Source organism: Nelusetta ayraudi, unplaced genomic scaffold (assembly GCF_046127955.1).
Source record: "Nelusetta ayraudi isolate G7.1 ecotype Tasmania unplaced genomic scaffold, CSIRO-AGI_Nayr_v1 ptg000048l, whole genome shotgun sequence".
Taxonomy (NCBI): domain Eukaryota; kingdom Metazoa; phylum Chordata; class Actinopteri; order Tetraodontiformes; family Monacanthidae; genus Nelusetta; species Nelusetta ayraudi.
In genome coordinates, this window is record NW_027466098.1 from 7,103,664 (window position 1) to 7,122,164 (window position 18,501).

The window sequence follows — 18,501 nt, forward strand, 5'->3', positions numbered from 1 at the left end:
GAAGACATTACTTTCCTAGAATATCTCAAACAAATTCCAAGAATCAGTAGAATTGAAGTGTATTGTTCCGACAGCTCTGCTTCTGATGCAGGCTCACGTGCAGCAGTGCTACATCAACAGGTCACATTAGACTCACAGTAGCTACAAACAGGAGCTCGAAAAGCAGGTCACCAATGTCCAGTACACAGAGGGATATCAGGAGATTGGAAACAAAACAAGGCAAAGAAGCAAAGATAAGAAGATGCGTTAAGCAGTGGAATTCTTTATTAGCCAAGAACTGCATTGGAATGGAAAGGCTAATCAGAAATTATAAGCTTATGCATTTATCAACGTCATTTAATTTTACTGTCTTTGATCGTCATTAAAAGACCAAAGACCGAGTGAAAACAGGGATGTGCAAGATTATTCTTTCACCTTGCCGGCTACAGGTAGAGGCAAGACGTCTCCTCGTCCTCCGAGGAAAGAATGAAATGGTTGTTCCTCACCAGATGGACATGTTTTGTTATTTTCCAGTCTTTTCAACAAACAAAAAAAAAAATCATCCTCCTTTACGATTTGAGGAAAGCCACTCAGAGGACTTTTGTACATATAAAAGGTGGTCTGCGGACTTTGCCTGGAGTGCCCCTCCCCATCACCTGCTCAGGCTTCAGCGTCCAACTCATAAGAAACAAAAGGAAAAAAAGAAAAAGAAAAAAGAAAAAGAAAAACAAACACCTCAGCATCAGACAAAACAGCAACAACAAATCACCGGGCATGTTTGCAGCTAGCATTCGTCTAAGTAATGCTAAATCTCCGTCCACTTCATCCTTTAATGTGATAATATAAAATGGCCCAATATCTCGGTATCAAGCAGAATTTACATTTCATATTTTCACAGAAAACTGATTTCTCTTTACAACTTCAAACCATTTCATTTAAATTCTTATATCTTACCGCTCGGAAATAAGAGATCCTTGCACATCCCAGATATCAAACCTGGGTGGGAGGGGGCTGCGGGGTGGGGGAGGGGCTTACTTTGAATCCTTTGAATCATTATACCTCATGTCTTGCTGTGTTTGCACCCCTGGCTCGAGTTTCGTCATCTTGTGCACTGCCATTTTGGGGGGGGCACCTTCTGACGTTACAGAATTCTAATGGTACATAAAAACCCGCCAACACGGATCAGTCACGTGTCCAAAAGATTCTCTGTCACATGACCACCGCTGTGGCATTAACTGTGACCCCGAGCTGATGGCCCGGCAGGGAGCAAAAAACCAAAAACGAACAAAAAAAAATATATATCACTGTCTTAACCGGGCTTCTTGTGAGAGAAAAAAAAAAAGAAGGGTAAAACGTCTCAATTCTGCTCCACAGTTATTAAATGGGGAAAATTAATCTAAAGCCTAGCAGTAGTTCATACGCCACCATAACAAGAGCACAAAGCTGTTTTTTTCTTTTTTCCTTATCGAAGCCCCCGCCGTCCATGGACACACTTGAAACATTGGTATATACAGCCATTAAAATATTACCTAGTTCCACATAGAGAGAAATGGTATGCACACTTGCAAAGTGATGTTATAAAGCTACAGATTATTTCCATTAACAGAGCCCCACACAGACAACCGCATCTCATCGCATTTATATGTGATTTTTTTCCCCTGCCATATTTCTCCGAAGTTTTCATCGAGCTAGGCACCGACAGACTACGACAGTTGTAGGGAAGAGAAATAACAGAGAGAGGGTGGGGGGGAAAAAAAAATCCTAAATAAAAAAATAGACAAAAGAAATCTTACACATAAAGACACTGTCATTTCTTAAATTATAAGGTTTTTTTTTAGTGCCCTACATTTCACACCCAGTCAAAAAACATCTGCCTTCAGGTGGCCCGTAAGGCTGCGTGACAGACGGACAGCCCCGTGGTAAACCTATGGTACTTCTAGATGTTATGTAAATTTACAGTATACAATTTTGGATTACCATGCAAGAATACTTTTTTTTCGTGTGTAACATTTAATAGCTCAATCTACATCCAGGAATAATTTACATAGAAGGACAATAGTTATTGGACCAGAGAGAGCGATGGGTAAATAACCACGGTGGTGAGTGAGTGAGTGCAGCCGGAAGGACACGATGACGTGAGGGTGAGATTCAGGTTGAGGTTAGGTGGGGGTGGGGGGGAGGGGTCGAGAGAGATGGGATGAGAGGGGGGAGAGGTCATGGCAGGAAGGAGGGTGGGTGGGATCCAGAGAGGGACGCCTGGGAAGTTGGGGTTGGTGGTCCAATCCTCCCGAGGTCTGAATCAACGGCACTCCCACACTTTTAATGTTTGATCTACGCTCCCGGTGACCACGTAGGGCGCGGCCTTGTGAAAATCTGCGGAAGGACACACACACACACACACACACACACACACACACACACAAAGAATAAAATCAACACATTTATGTTAAACGGGGAGAGGCTTTTTACATTGTTGCGCCAAACTGTGCAAAAAAGCGCGTTCATGAATCCACAGCTGTTGGTGGAGGTGCCTTCACTGAAAAAGTGAAGATCCAAACACAGCTACAAATGTCGACAACAATAGCTGCGCTTCCATGACAGTTTAATTTGCTAAATAAAAGCTTTCTAAGAAATTTCTAACATTTCGACAAAGTACAATCGCGATTTGCAGGTGTTTCCATTGAATGGTGCTAAGCGCATAAGCCTTTGCTTTTGTTTGTCTCCTGTCAAGAATTATTGTTATATATTTGTTTCTCGTTGATTACTTGGGGAAAAAAAAAAAAAAAAAAAAAATTATATATATATATATATATATATATATATATAGTTTCCTCCTCCGTCCAAACAATGCACCATTTTCACTTGAAGTCAACTGGTCACGTGACCACGTACGTCACGTCCGGTGACGCGAGAATGCGATGTTTCCACGACATTTTTGTGATATACTTTTATCAATGCATCTGAAAAACCACCTCATGAGAGCGTCAAAACCTTCCAGCGATATTTGAGAGATTTTTCAAAGTGTGGGCGTTTCCATTACCAGTATTCCAGGGTTAATGAAAACGCAGCTGGTGTGAACTCCTGGTTTAAATGTATATGTAAAAATGTCTCAACGTCTCAAAGAAAAGTTCAGCAATTGTGCGACATTTTTTACACTGAAATTTACATGCATTGTCGTGGAAACATGGCTCCAGTTCGATCTTGTGTTGAGTCACGACTCAAGAGAAAAATAAGCCAATCTGTGATATTGGCTGTTAAAACTGAGGCATCAGTGAAACTCAGTCAAGTGAGTCCACGGGCACGCAGCCAATACTGGATCTCTACTGCTCCATCTCTCCCTTAGTAGATCCAATTCTCCTCATTGATTTAGGATTGCAGCAGTCACAGTATCGCTCTTTGTTTGGGGGGGGGGGGGGGGGGATAAAGAAACAACAAGCACGATTGTTGGATAAACATCAAATCAAAAATGCAAAGACATCAAAACCATTCCAGGCTGAACGATGCAGTGAAATTCAGTCTCACTGGGCTTTAAAGGAGCAGAGTTGCAGAATGTCGAGGGAAAGGCACGCTGTTCTGGCACGACAATGGAACTATTTTTTTTGGTGACAATTTATTTTCTATGTGAATAAAAAAAAGCTCTCTTTTTTCCCCTCTCCAACGATTTCAAACAAAGGCCCTTTGTTTTGTGCGCACTGCTTTAGAATTCATCACATCAATAGCTCACAGCGATATCCTCTTTGGTTGAAGCAGGATTTAAGTGCGCTGCCTTTCAAAGGCTCTGCCAAGGAGAAGTTGGCTGAGAGGCTCCTCAGGAGAGTTCCTGAGCCTTGATCTGCTGAAAAAGCTGGAGATGCGAAGAGGAGGGGCGGGCCGGGAAAAACCTCACGCGCTCGTCTACCATCTTCGAGCTGAGCTGCCAGCAACCCGTCAGGACGCTGCGCGCACTGCTGGTGGACACACCGGGGCGTCTTTACAACTGTAAGCACCTCCACCATCCCGCGAGAAGGGGGTTGCCCCTCCCCTGCTGAACGTCAGGTAGCGAAACTGGTCAATGAGGATCAAGCTTTTTGTTTTCTTCTTACCCATAGAGGTAACAAAGTGTTCGTGGGCACACAGGGTTTTCATGCAGCGCTTGTTCTTGTAGTCCCAAATCCTTAAGGTCTTGTCGTCTGCGCAGGTCACAATGAACTTGCCTCCAGGGTGAAAGACGATACCGCGCACCCAGTTGTCATGGCCAACCTGTCAGAAGAAGAAGACGAAGAAGAAAAAGGCCCGCCATCAGTTACGAAGGCAACAATCTTTTCAGAAAACAATCACTCAAATCAGGAACAGAGAGAAGCTGGATGCGACGGTCCTCACCAGGGTCATAAGGCACATGCTAGTGCTAACATCCCACATCTTGATGGTTTTGTCTCTTGAGCCGGAAAGCAGGAAGGGGCCGGCTTTTCCACTCTTTTTGGTCTGGTCGGGCAAAAAGCAGAGAGGCCTTCAGTTATTGGGGATAAAAGGTCAAGAATGAAAGAGAACAAATCCAAAAGAACAGACTTGCGGTCTCGCATCAGTTCCAAAGACGATATATTAAAAATTACTGGGATTGACAGTAAATTATCTGGGTGTCATCAGGAAATAAAATTTGTAAACCGCAACAGTGACTGACAAAAGCTACTAATATTACAATCAAGGTTACAGATTACTACACGCATCCATATGCCATACAAAAAACTTTATATCTGGATAGATATTTATTATTCATTTTATTTATTTCTTCTTCTTCTTCTCCTTATTATTGTTATTATTACTATTATTAATTTTGCCAATATTTATATTTCATTTATTTTTTATCTACTGCAAAAGACTGATCCTGCTGCTTTTTTTCAGCTGTCGATGCTCATGCGTGGTTACTGCAAATCAATGCTTTCTGTGCAGGTTTACCAGCAACAAACAAACAAACAAGTAAGTAAATAAATAAATAAATAAATAAATAAAACACTGTTTCATTGTTGGATTCTGCAGGGACAACTGCTGCAGGGGTCAAATATAATTTCAATCTGACAAGGCCGCAGTTGAAGACGCCGGAGATCACAAGGCGTGAAGGAGGGAGGCTCGGGCTGACTTGAGGTCATGCCGATATTCTGCCTCTTGTGTTTATTTTTTTTTATTTCCAAGCTGGCGGTCGGCTCACATGGCTGAGAGGCTGAGCTGTGACGTACGAGGCTCGGCGGCTCGGCCGCGTGCGCTAAGAAGCGAAACTTTGTTGTTTGGCTTGGGATCGCGAAGCACCACCTGAACCAAGAGCTGCGCTGTCACTCAGGGACAGTGACGCGTGACCACGCCACGAGTGTGACGCCGTGCGGTTACTACAGCGTTCCCCCCCTCCCCCCTCGTCGGCGAGCAACCGGTTAACAAAACATCTGAAATCAACTTAGTCATGTGCGGAAAGTCAAGACTCTGGCCGCCTATAAAACTGAACAGCACCCTTGAAGTGCGTACGCCCGTGGACCCCGTGCCGCCCTTTACCTCGGAGCCCGTGGCGTCCAGGATGGTGGGGGAGGCGCTCTCCGGGGCCCAGGAGATGCACTCCACCACGTGCTCGTGCTCCCGCAGCTCGGCCTTGCACTCTTTGGAAGCCACCACCCACACGCGCACCGTTTGGTCGTTGGAGCAGCTGGCCACCAACGTGCCGTCCTGGTTGGGCCGCACCATCCGGACCCACTCCCTGTGGCCAGTGAAGGTTTTTACGCAGTAGCTAAACGCAAAGAAAAATGAATCAGTTGGTTAGCACGTAGCTACAATGCAGTAATTTGTTTTGGTTTTTTTTGGTTTTTAAATGAAAATGAGGGTCCTTACCCAGTCGCCACCTCCCACATTTTCATGGTTTTATCCCTTGAGGCAGAAATGATGTGATCCCCGTTGGGCATGATGGCTACAGACGAAACATTGTGGTCGTGTCCTGCAGGAAAGGAGACAGAAAACTGACGTTTAAGCTTTCAGCCTGACATACCTGAAAACATGAAAAGGATTATAAGAATACAATTGAAAAAAATATATATCAACAACGCTTTTGAGAACACGCCTCAAGCTGCAAACAACCAGCACAAACATCAGGTGATTTGACATTAGCCAATTGAATGACAAACCACCAGCCAGTTTGCAGGAGCTTGCTTTGTTCCGGCTGAGAATAAGAGATGCCTAATTACCAGGACATTTGGCCATATTTAAGCTGCTAAACAGATGAAGACAACTGTAAGTATACTTGAAAAAGCCAGCTTAAATCTGTGTGTGCGTGTGTGTGTGTGTGATAATGGGTAGCGGCTTCACAGGAAAGTGCTATCTGCTGCTGAAGAGGATAATTAATCTGCCACACAAAATAACTCTAATCTATTTCACCAGTTGGGTGGGTTTTTTTTTTTTTTTTTTTTTTTTTTATTAAATAAGGGCTTGGATGAAAGGAGGAGAAAGGTTGAGTGGTTATAAAATGAAGTAAGTGGAAGTGGAACTAAACCGTGCTCTGTGTTGGTTGGTCCCTGCTCTTAAAAAGGGAACATCCGCTGGCATTTACAATGCAGAAGCAGAAAAAAGGCCCCTGAACGAGATAAAAGGAAATCCCTCGCAGCATTTACAACTGGAGTGATAATGGAGGAGTGTGCACTGGGCAGGGTTTTTTGTTTCAAGGATTTGCACATCACGTCAGAGTCACGATTGAACATTAAGGGGGCAGTTCTACAATAACATGTTAATTACTTTTATTGGTCCGCTTAGGGAAATTTGTAGAAGACGAAAAACACAACAAAATGAGAAAGGATGAGCTCTACTTTATGAAGATTTTTTTTTTGTTGGAGGATTTATAATTAAAAATTGATGTAAAATGTCACTGATGAGTTGTGCAAAGATTGCCTACAAGACGTGCGTCTATCATCAAGGTGCAGGAGCTGAAGTGTACGTCAGTTTACGGTTTTAATGTTTCCATTTTGGCAACGATGAGACAAATCTCTTTTCTTGAACCGAATGAAATACAAGGTGAGGAAAAATAGACAAAGAGCTGTGTCTTCTTACCATGCATGGTTCTGATGCATTCAAAGCCTTGGAAATCCCACAACTTGATAGTCATGTCTGCGGAGCAGGATGCAAGCAGCTTTCCAGTTTGGTCAAACGAGATATCCTGTACCGAGTCCGTGTGGCCCTTCAGTGTGCGTTCAAAATCTCCCGTCTCGTAATCCCACACCTGCAAGACAAAACATTCATACGTCGGTCCAACATGTCGTCTCGCTTGCTCGCAATACCTCAGCGTCCAAAGAAATCCCCTCTGATGACTTCCCAAAATCCCCCATTTCCATTTGAATTTATTCGAATTCTGCACGCGTGCACACATTTCCAGTTGACAATGCATTGGCAACTGGAAATTTGCAATCCAGTGTATAAACGTATGAGCCGACGCGAAACTGCTAAGCTACGCGTTATGGTTTTAACTGATAGGCTGCATAGTTATTTTTTGCTGACTCTGACGGCTTCTCAGGTGGCTGCGTCAACATGCTTGAATACTTTGGGGAGCGGTGGTCCCACCCATCTGTGACCGTCCAGGAATGCTCTCCCTTCACAAAGCCGCTCCTCTTTCAACCAAGGTGGAATTAAAGTCAACCAAACGACTGGCATTTTGTGACATTTCCTGTTTTAACAGTGTATAACAATCCAGTTTCACTAGTAAGTTTGAGAATACTAAATGATTTTGTTGTGATAATATTTTCTAAGTGATGAGTGTGTTCTCAATATTGAATCACACACCACATTTTGGCTGAAGCAAACAAGAGTGGAGCATGCTGTGAGTGGAAGTGTGGGCAGAGCGTGGGGGTCATTAAGAGTTAGGCAGATTTTCTGGACCAAGAAAGCTGTTACATCCGTGGCTTCTAAAGAGACAGACAGAAGGTTTATCACAGAGGGATAAACCCTCCACAGTTCCCCTCTAGAGCGGGATTAGCAGGCGACGCCCCTCCCCTCCGTTTTGTCTGCCTTGCCTCCAAAAAAGCTACACGGAGGGCAGGAGACAAAAATACACAACATGCAGGTGGGCCAAAAATACTTTTTTTTTTTGTTTTTTGTTTTTTGTGACAAGCCACTGCTGCCCGACGCCATTGATAAAAATGGAGCAGACTCTGTTTGACTTCTCAGTGTGGGCGCACGGCTATGCCCGGGACCTGCTGATTTGCATAATGTGAGAGGTTTGAGGTGACCTCCAGGAAAAAATCATTCTGTAATAGCAAGAGGATGCACTGAGGATGGGATGCAGGCAGAAAGTATCTGCACGGGCCTCTTCTGGATATTTATAAAGAAAAGAAAGAAATCTTGAAATACTAAAAGTTATTATTTACTATTCAAGGTCTTTAATTACAAATGATTTACCCTAAACTAAATTGTCCATTATCTTATTAAAATGATCAATAAAACCTCAGGTCGAATAAATTAAATATCACATCATTATTATATTATCATAATTAAATTATACATCACAATGTTAATACGACCAGACAGCCGTGCTGGCTGGTGACCCTTTCAGTCGGCTGAGGAGAGGAAACACATTAACTGTGTCTGTTAAAAATTTAACAGCAACAATTGAGGAAGAAGAAAGTAGGGCACCAGGAGCGCCGGGCCGGTCCGGTCCGGGCCGCTCAAAAACCATGCAGCCGCCAAAGGAGAGGCGCAAATACTGAGATACTTCCACCAGAAGGAAGAACGCTTCCGACGGAGGGAGTTCACAGCGGGACGCTGATGCCTTAAGTGGAAGATAAATGAAGCAGGCTGCAGAGAGGAGGGGGCTGCAGTGGGAGGGGCGGGGTCGGAAGAAGGCAGGGAGATGCCAAAACAGAGAGAGGGATCCCCACTGTGCGGGTAAAGCTACATGTGTCTCTTATTGTCTCATGAATAAAATATGCAGAACAAACAGAGTTGGGCTTTGTGCAACGAGGCGGAGACACACTGCAGCAAAAATAGCCCAGAGTCAGACTGTGGAGTTTGAGGAAGGAATCTGGGGAGAACAGACGAGACAGAGGAGACAGGTTAGGCCCAAGCTAGAGAGGATGAGAGGAAGCCTCGAGGAAAACACAAGAAACGCAAGGGAAGAGGAGGAGGAGGAGGCGGAAGAGGAGGATGCGGAGACAATGACCCAATGAGGAAAAGGCTCTGCGCTCGCAGACGGAACCAACCTTTATTGTTGCGTCCTCAGAGGCCGACACCATGACGCTGAAGACGGGATGGAAGATGACGCGGGTCACTGGGCTGCGGTGGCCACTCAAGGAGTACCTCTCCGGGGGGCGCGGGATCCACTCCTTGGGGTCCCGCTTCTGACTGACGGGCCCGCCCAGGGTGATCTCCTCCTTTGCCTCGTTCAGTTTGGACTCCAGTTCCATCACCTGTCACGAGTGCAGCGGCAGGTGGATCAGTTCAAAGTGTCCATGAGGAGGCGCCAGGGGAGAAAAATAGACTCATGCGAAGTAGGCTGTTGAGGTGAAGGATTGCTTAAAAACGTATTTTGTCTGGCAACGTTTTATTATCACTGGTGATGCACCGATATAGACACCAGTAATAGGTATCGGCACCGATACCGGGACTGAGTACTGCACTTGTACTGCAAAATACGTGCCGATAACCAGTGTTGTTGGGATTACTCCATAAAAGTAATCCAAATACTGATTACTGATTACTCCTCAAAAAAGTAATCTAATCACTTCTTTAACTACTTTGTTTCATAAGTAATCAATTACTAATCACAAATTACTTTAGTTAAAGAAAGATAAAGTGACAGTGCTTCAGTGCTTTGGAATGAACGTTTTCAAAGTGCAAATTCCAAATATTTCAGACATTTTGTGGCTAATAAGACATTTTTACCTAGCAAATTATTTCAGAAAAGCAATGGAGTTGTGAATTAATAAATTAATTGCGATATAATTACCAGTTTTGCCACAGTAATCCCGTTACATTACTCCGTTACTCAGAAAGTAGTTTAAATACAGGAGTGGATTACTTAGTAATAAATTACTCGCCAACACTGCCGATAACACAACACTGATAACAGTTGTATGTGTATGCATATGACCATTTTGGGTAAATCTGTGTTTGTATTGGATTGGAACAGTCACCCACGTTCTAGAACGACATGCTGAGGAATGTTAATATGTGGGGAAAAAATCTAAGTAACTCTATACCATGTAATGGCCTTATCAAGTACTCAGCATCGGTCTTGGTGAGTACAGAAATACAAGTACTTGTACTCATTCTGTGAAAAAAGTAGGATCGGGCATCCCCGTTTATAACCAATATCTGAAAATGGAAATAGTGTCTCCAAGACACAAGGTCCAAGAACCCACAGACCTTCTTTTGTAATCTGATGACTGAAGTCCATTTCTTTTCCAAAAGGCCGGCGTACTTCTTATCCAATTCTTCATTCTGCAAAGAGAAAGAGGGCCGGGAACGATCAGGCCGACGTGCAGAGACGAGCCAATCACAATGACGGGACACGGACGCATTATGAGTGAAGCCCGCAGGGGAGGGTGAAGGGGGGGAGAGGGGGAGGGGGTATCACGGGGGAAACGTGGCGAGTTCCTTGGCTATAGCAGGAAAGAACGGGGAATTTATTTTGCACGCCCCTCGGAGGCCGGCGGCGAGTGCCAGACACCGAGCCACTGTGCAAGACACACACACCCACCACAACCTGGTCCTAATCCTTCTCACACAGGCTAATCTGCTGCAGACATGAAAGGCTTAGGCAGCTTACAGCCACACACCCAGTACTGGGGGCAACAGTGGAAGTTAACTTGGGGCCGCTCCCCCCAGACACAGTCCTGGCTCCACCTGCACACTAATGCCACAAGCTGGCCTTTGCCTTTACATAACGGACTTGCACCGTTGGCAGTCCGTCCCCGCGAGCCAAGGAAGAACCCAAACACTGTGCGCCGCTTCACTGTTACCGCTCACCAGTTGATACGTTGGCCAATACCAACACTAAACACACTGTATTAAAGAAGTGATGTACACTTTCTAACCTGAAGTTCTAAAGGGGATAAATTAAATTAAAATGAAAACTCCAGACTGAACCGATGTCGATGACAATAACGTGTTAAATCTATTATTTGATTTCTCAGCGTTTTTTCCATCCAAGCAATTCAGGAGCTTTTTGTCGTGGCTCTGTGTTTGACAATGCCTCGAAGCTGTTACTACCGCAGCATCGAGAAAAAAAAAAAAAAAACCCACATTGACAGACAGTCGCGAGGAGAAAATTAGCATTGCGCTCCGATTTCACAGCTCACTCCTCAGCCTGGGCTTGAAGCGAACGCTGGACATCCCGGAGGTGTCGCGAGTCAGGCGGCAGCGTTTAACACTTCCTAATGACGAGACGCGGTTCTTGAGAAATATGTGTGATGCATGAAAGACAAAGGCATCGAGTAAGGGGGGCGCAGAGATGAGAAAGGAAAACAATGGTGGGGGGGTGAGCGGGGAACCCCGTTTGAAAAAGTCTGCCATCATCTAATCTGCCATCTGCCTGGACACGGTGCCCACAACGCCAACACAAAGACACAAGCAAACACACAATGCAAGCCGGCGAGGGGCTGGACGGTGGGTAGAACCTGTGTTCCCTTGTTTAAATGAAGCAACAAAAAAAAAAAGCAATTCAAAATTTCGCATTTAATTACTCCTGCAATGTCAAAACTTGCTAGTGTACATCATTCATACTAAACAATCAAGCTGTATTAAATTAGCTGTAAGAATAAGATTATTGAGGAATCAAATGCACTTTGAATGAAAGAACATCCACATGAAGACAACATAATTGGGGGGGGAAAAAACAGCTCTTGAGGTGGATGTGTATGCCGCTGACGACTCACACTCAAAAGAGTGCACCTGCTCCTGCTGTCATTCATCTATTATTTACTCTGTTTCCATATGACGGGTGAGAAAACGTCTTCTCAACCGGCGGAGGCGAAGGAGGAGGAGAAGGGGATGGAGTGTCATGTGAGCAGAAAGTGATAATGGCGCAACAGGGAGAGACCAACAAAGGCAGCTTCAGAAGGAGGAATAACTTCACTGCGACTGATTTACAGGCCAGGAACTCGGCTGAAGACATTTTAGATGTGCTGGTATTTTATATTTTCAATCCTATGTTCTGTGAGGTGCTGTGGAGGTTGAGGTCCAGTGGGCCTGTTGGAGTGGAATTGAAGGTTTTTTCTGTTTAAAGCAAAGGGAGAAAGATGCCATAAAGGGACCCAGAATGGATCCTATAGCCAAACACTATCAGTCATCTGGCCCAAATTGGATTTAGCTTGCTTATCAGGAAAAACATTTGAATTGTAAATATTGTATATTCCTCCTAGCGATGGTTTAAGTATCTATCGATGATTTAAATATATATCTATCTCTAAAATCCATCCATATTAATTAAGTTGGCCTGATGGAGCAACAAGACAACGTAATGTATGAGCTAATTGAAAAGTAGTATTCTGATTACTTTTTTCCCTTGACTAAGAGGGTTCTTAAATTCACAATATTGTTTAAATGTTTGACTTTAATAAGCTATAATTAGGCTCATACATAGAATTATACCAGTTCATATAGTTGTGCTTTTAATTATCTATTTTATTTAGGTGTTCCGTTCCTTTAGGGGACACAAAATACATTATGAAGCATGTTACAACTCATCAAAGTTCAATTCAGCACAACAATGGGGCCAGTAATGAAGGAAAGCAGTTTCCTTATTCAAACGCACCCTCGAAGATAAAGAAGTGCTTTTCCCAAGATCACGTACACAATGTTTGGCTGAGACCCACTAATCAAAAAGACCAGCGTAATTAGGTGCAGGTGCCCCTGGTCACACTTGTGAACGTGTCGACCAAAATGAAAAAATAAAGTGGGAAATCACGGCGCATTCTTGGTGCAAATTAGTATGATTGGCCTGGCGGATGCGGGCGCCCACCCGGATCTACTCACATTATCTAGGTCCGCTTCCTTCTTGAAAGTGGAATATGCCTCTTCATATCCATTGGAACGCAGATAATCGGCGATGGCTCGATTTCTGGAACAGACAAAGAGGCCCTGTAATTAGTTTGTCTGACTAGCAGACAAGATAATTGTTAAACAGCCTTAAGAAACAATACAAGTGATGGACCGAGAGCGAATATGCTAAAACAAAGACCCGGGTTGTGAGCGCGTTCTGCAAATGTGTCAGACAAAGACGTGATTTTTGAGGTGTTCCACCTTGAGCTGTGAAATACAAATGATTCAAGACGCAGAGATGCAGACTGACACCTATCGCTGCCTGAAACAGCTTCCTTCTCTGTGTTTCTCTTTTAATGAGCTCTTCTTTCTTCGGGCAGATAACGGGAAGGGATGACTCCCCATAGTGTAGACTCGGAGGGGAAATGAGAGTCAGTCAGTTCACAAAGCAGAGCAGAGCCACCTACGTATAAAGGGAAGACGGGGGGGCAGGATGATGCATGTAAACCAAAGAGGCAGACAGACAGACACCTTTATTTTGCAAAGAGAAATGTGTTTATTTCTTATTTGTCTTGACCATTTTTTACCTTTCATAGCAGTTAATGCTCCAACTACAGAGCACTTGCACTTCTCTCACATACATACATCGTGTGGTAACATAACAAGTGCCACCTGGTGCAATCATACAAGAATAGTCAATGCAGCACAGTAGAGAAACACATCTGCACCTTTACAGACTTCTTTGAAGATGTTCAGTCACGTTAGCCCTAAAAAGCTGCTACTGTGGTTACAGCACTGCAAAGAGAAACAGGAGATGGCGATGACGTCATCGTGCCTGCAGATGAAAAAGTGGATCTAGTCGAAGTGCAACTCTTCTCACTGATGCAGGGCCAAGGAAGTAGAACAGTCGAATAACCAGAGATTATAAAATATCTTAAGCTCTATTGTTTTTAGGATCTTTATTGACAAGCAAGCACTGCTTCCAGATAATATAAGATATGTATTAAAATTAGATTTTCATCAGGCTGTGGTAATACTGCTGTCTGTTATAATTCCCTTTAATCAAGTTGCTTATACACAGTGTAATGATGGACAAACAACTCATTTATCCATGTCTGAAAGACGTCTTTTAATATAATTGTAGACTTGCGCTACTTTGAATGCAGCCCTGCTGTGTTTTCACACAGCCGACCCTGCCATTAATGCCACAAGAACCCACACAAGCTGTCAGGCAGGGAGGCAGGCAGGCAGGCAGGCGCGGCTCTGAGGCACCAAGATGAAGAGGGCGGGGGGGTCACAATCTGTCCACCCAGCCCAAGCCCACCCCCTGCCCCCACCACCCCCATGCCCTCCTGGTCAGTTGTAAGCAGTGATTACCCCTCCCTCCCCTTCCAAAGTCTCACTTTGACCACCTGCAATCCCTATGACAACCAGACGGGGCTGGTTATAGCTCAAGGTTAGCAGGAGGTTATCGTTTCGTCGGACGGCCAACCTGTCACCACACACAAACACAAAAAAAAGCGGAGGTGGGGGTTGTATGAGTGTGCGTGCGGTGGCGGTAGGGCGCTGGCTGTCAGGTGAGGGGAGCCGCTCCACACACAAAGATTCAACAAGATCAGTTGATATCAAAACAGGTTTCTTCTTCCCTCCCCTCCAAATGGGATTCGCAGTAAAGCACGACAGCAGATCCAAAGGTGCACAGAGCGATTTCCATTTGCTCACACGCCCTCTTTCTTCAAGGCAAAAAGTCCAAATCTAAAATAATTTAATGATTGGACAAAAATTAAAAAGCTCATCAAACGTCACAGAGTTGCAAACTGCAGTTATTGCAATGTCCGTTCTTTCTCAAAGGGTGACGAAAGGCGGGGACAGATGAGAGGAAACTCTAGCTACTGCTGAGTAAACCTCAATAATATCGCCACGACCATTTGATTTGTCAAAGACAGTGAGTGAGGCACATTTCATTCGACAGTTTGAATAGTTAAAACAAAAGAACAAATGCTGCGTGAAAAGGGGAGGAGAAGGAGGGAAAGACGTGCGCTGTAGTCGGCAGCGGGAGACCAAACCAAGCTGGTTTCCATGGTTACTGGCAGCCCACGACTAGATGACGTGATGGGGAAATTGGGATATATAAAAAAAGGGGGGGGCAGGGCCAGGATGTAGCCTCAGGGATGAAATATAATATAAAGAGGAGCCAAGGCACATGTGTTTTTAAATCATTAAAATACTCTCCCAATGAGATAATGTTTCAATGCAAATGCAAGGGTGAAAACACTGTCCCATCTCTTCCTGCTCAGCACTCATCAGTGGTTTCTAGTTCTCACTTTTGGTCGTATCGATACTAAGGTCAGTCAGACGTTACTGGGGGACTCAGCTGCTCTCTCTGTTGTCCAGCGAGAGAGAAAGAAAGACGACGCAGCCTGTGCAACAAGGTTATGGCGAGGCCTGAGAGTGACCTCATCCTTCTGGGAAGCAGAAGTGAAGCAGGCGTCCAGCAAGTCTCTCTCAGTGACATCACTTCCTCCTAATCCAACATCCCAGTAAGTTCCCTCGTGAGGGACACTGGGCAACAGACAAACGGAAAGACAAAGAAATAAAGACAGAGGCTGGATAATAAAGCTAAAGCCCTTTAGCGACGGGCTAACCCCACCACCCATGGCTGAATATCGGCAGCCCTTTGATGGCAGCAGCCCTTTGACCCTGTAAACCTCAGAGTCCCACGCATTTTCGGGTGACTGCCATGATTTACTGACTAAGACCACGTCATGCAGCAACACAGACTGAGCTGCAGCTGAAGGTCGTCACCATCAGTGATGCGCAAATCAAACAGCACCGACTTGTAGTTTGATTAGTCGAGTTTAGAACAGAGGAGCAGTGCTGATTCAGGACATTGCAACTATGTACGACACTATGAGCAGTTCAGTGGGAGGCACAAGATGATGATGAGGATAGCTACACTGTGTACATGGTCTCTGGTGATTGAAATTTGGATAAAAATCATGTGGGTTGTGACCATAAGCAACTTTTTTTGGGTAGTTTGGTGGCGTAGCGGCTAGCTAGGTTTGAATCCCTGTCCTGCCACCCAGGATCCTTCTGTGTGGAGTTTGTTTGTTTTCCCAGTATCCGATCACCATTGGAAGCATGCTAGCCCCTACAGGTCAGGTTAGTGGCGACGCACTCAGTCACAGATCACTTCCGTAAAACTGCTCATAATGTGTGAATAACACTTACAATAACACAAATACATAACATGTTTAGAGGCTGTTAAAACGAGGCATCCGGCAAAAAACAGTTGGACAGCTCTTCAGTTGGATTGGTATTTAGCTTCCTATTCACCCATTCGCAGAAAGGTCAAATAAACAATAGCTTTCATTTGCATGCACACGGTGGAGCTAGAGATGGACTGAAAAGGCTCCTAAAATAAAATATCTATGTGAGGAGGCTCAATTTTACTAGGCCTGCCAAGTAAAATCGAGAAATGTTTAATCACAGTCACTGATATTAGCGTCACATGAACATATCAACACCCTAAGGCAGTTATTCAGAAAAACAAAAACAAAACTGAACCCAAAATAAGTTTCATCAAACAATGACTTGGGCCAGTATTTTAGCACGGGGATAATATTATATTATATTTTATTTCAGTCCTGCTCAGTCACGCAAACAGCAGGAGTTGGATAAACACCAAGAACACGCAGCAGGTGAGTCCAGTCTCACTGCACACGACCAGGGCGTCGGTGCCGTGGCCGAACAAACTCTTCATTGAAGCACACAGAAAAGCAACAGGCGCTTTTTGCCTGAGAGGTAGTGTGTGACAGTCACAAGAGCCATATTTAGCCGAGCCAAAAGGTGTGCGGAGAGCAGCAGAGGGGCTGTAGGCAGCTACAAAACCTAATCCTCCTCCGCCTTAACAACCAGCTAAGGAACAGCTGATAACTTCAAGTACAACATCACCAGGGCCGCTGCACCAAAGTCATATGACGGCCTTGCGTAACGGTTCCACTGCACATGGATTTCCATGAAAACTGGAGCCAATCGGGTATTTTGCTCCACTTCACTGATGGGACTGATCAGGACACAGGTTACGAAGATCTACAGAGCGTCATCAGCAAACAACCAAATCTTTTTGCTGCAATAATGTCCAGGAGAAAAGTAGGAGTTTGGTTGCCGTGTACTTGTCGGTCGACGTTGTCTTGGTTTGTGTCCTTCAGTCCCAGTCATGGCTCACACCATCATTATCACAACGTTGATGATGTAAAACCATGAAACTGGCAAGTGCAAATTTTCTTTGAATCATCATTGGTCTAATTTAAGATTTCAAGTTCAGCATGTGATGCAAAAGAAAGTGATCTGATCATGACGTGGTTAATTGGCACCAAACCTTTGAACAGAGTAAATAGAGGAAAAGTAATTTCCTGGAAATGTTTTAATCCTGTAATACAGTTAGTATTCCAAACAGCATTAGCAGCAGATGATGTCGAAACTACAGTCAATATAAAGTAGCAGAACTCTTCTGCTGGCTGTGCAGGAGCAGCTTCTTCCTCTTTCATCTGGGTCTGTAGGTTCTATTTTTGGACTTTCCTCTTATTTTATCAAATGATACAGAAACTTGTACAGTATTTTTGTTGCACAAGTTGTGTCTGGTTTTCTTTTCATTTTTTTTCAAAAAGTGCACCAAATTCCTTTTTTTTTGGAAAGGCAGTTTAGCGTTTACATATTTTACTAAACAGTGATGAAGACACTAAGCTGGCTGCTTTCTCCAACACTATGACAATGGGTCCATTTCAATCGAGTTCAGACAAGACGGTGTTCTTTGAATAATATTTAGAAACGTCTAAATTTACTTTGATCTAAATTATTGTGCCGATTCTACTACTTAGGCCTTGTTCAGACTGCCAGCCAAAATCCGATTTTCAGCCCATCCAGATTGAAACCAGATGGCTCTTTTGCAGTCCGAACAGTCACAAATCACATGAAATACGATTTTTGCAAAATGAATTGAAACCACCTTTGGGAGGTAGCTTCAAATGGCATTCGGACAGATGCGTCTCAGTGTGAACAGCTCCAAACACACCGATGGGTTTTGACTGTCCGTGACGTCACTCTACGCAACGCAAGAGCCAATGCGCCACACCAGAGGGCACCATTGGAGGTGTGGAGCTGTAACGTAATGGAGCAGACAGAAGAAGTAGAAAGCAGCAGTCCCTGGACAGAGGAGGAAACTCATTGGCTCGTCAGTCTGTGGAGAGGTAGCTCCATTCAAGCCAAGCTCCAGGCCATGTATCGCAACAAGTGCCACTGTCACAATTATATGACGTCACACACTACACATGCTGGACGACGCCTCCGCTCCGAAGTCGTTGCTACAGCAACCTGTCAGATGGGTCAATAATGTGGCCCAGTCTGAACAGAGCCACATCCCACTCGGACACTTGCTAAAAGCAATGTGGACAGTCAGCCCTAAAAATCGGATTTGTGAAGGAATCTGATTGGAATCAGATTCACCTGCAGTTTGAATGCAGCCTTAATCAGTTTAGCAACTTTCAA

General features: G+C 44.4%; 1 protein-coding gene across 1 annotated transcript in view; it reads right to left on the bottom strand.

The window, feature by feature from the left end:
- Positions 1-234: 234 nt before the first annotated feature.
- The window catches only part of pafah1b1a (platelet-activating factor acetylhydrolase 1b, regulatory subunit 1a), a 28,114-nt gene continuing 9,847 nt past the window's right edge, over positions 235-18,501 (bottom strand). The window contains exons 3-11 of the mRNA XM_076035985.1: positions 12,949-13,033; positions 10,339-10,413; positions 9,174-9,380; positions 7,033-7,201; positions 5,827-5,929; positions 5,497-5,725; positions 4,339-4,440; positions 4,062-4,218; positions 235-2,352 (exon numbers count right to left, since the gene is read on the bottom strand). Coding sequence (XP_075892100.1) covers positions 2,279-2,352; positions 4,062-4,218; positions 4,339-4,440; positions 5,497-5,725; positions 5,827-5,929; positions 7,033-7,201; positions 9,174-9,380; positions 10,339-10,413; positions 12,949-13,033 — 1,201 coding nt within the window. The 3' untranslated portion in view covers positions 235-2,278. The remainder of the gene's footprint in view (positions 2,353-4,061; positions 4,219-4,338; positions 4,441-5,496; positions 5,726-5,826; positions 5,930-7,032; positions 7,202-9,173; positions 9,381-10,338; positions 10,414-12,948; positions 13,034-18,501) is intronic.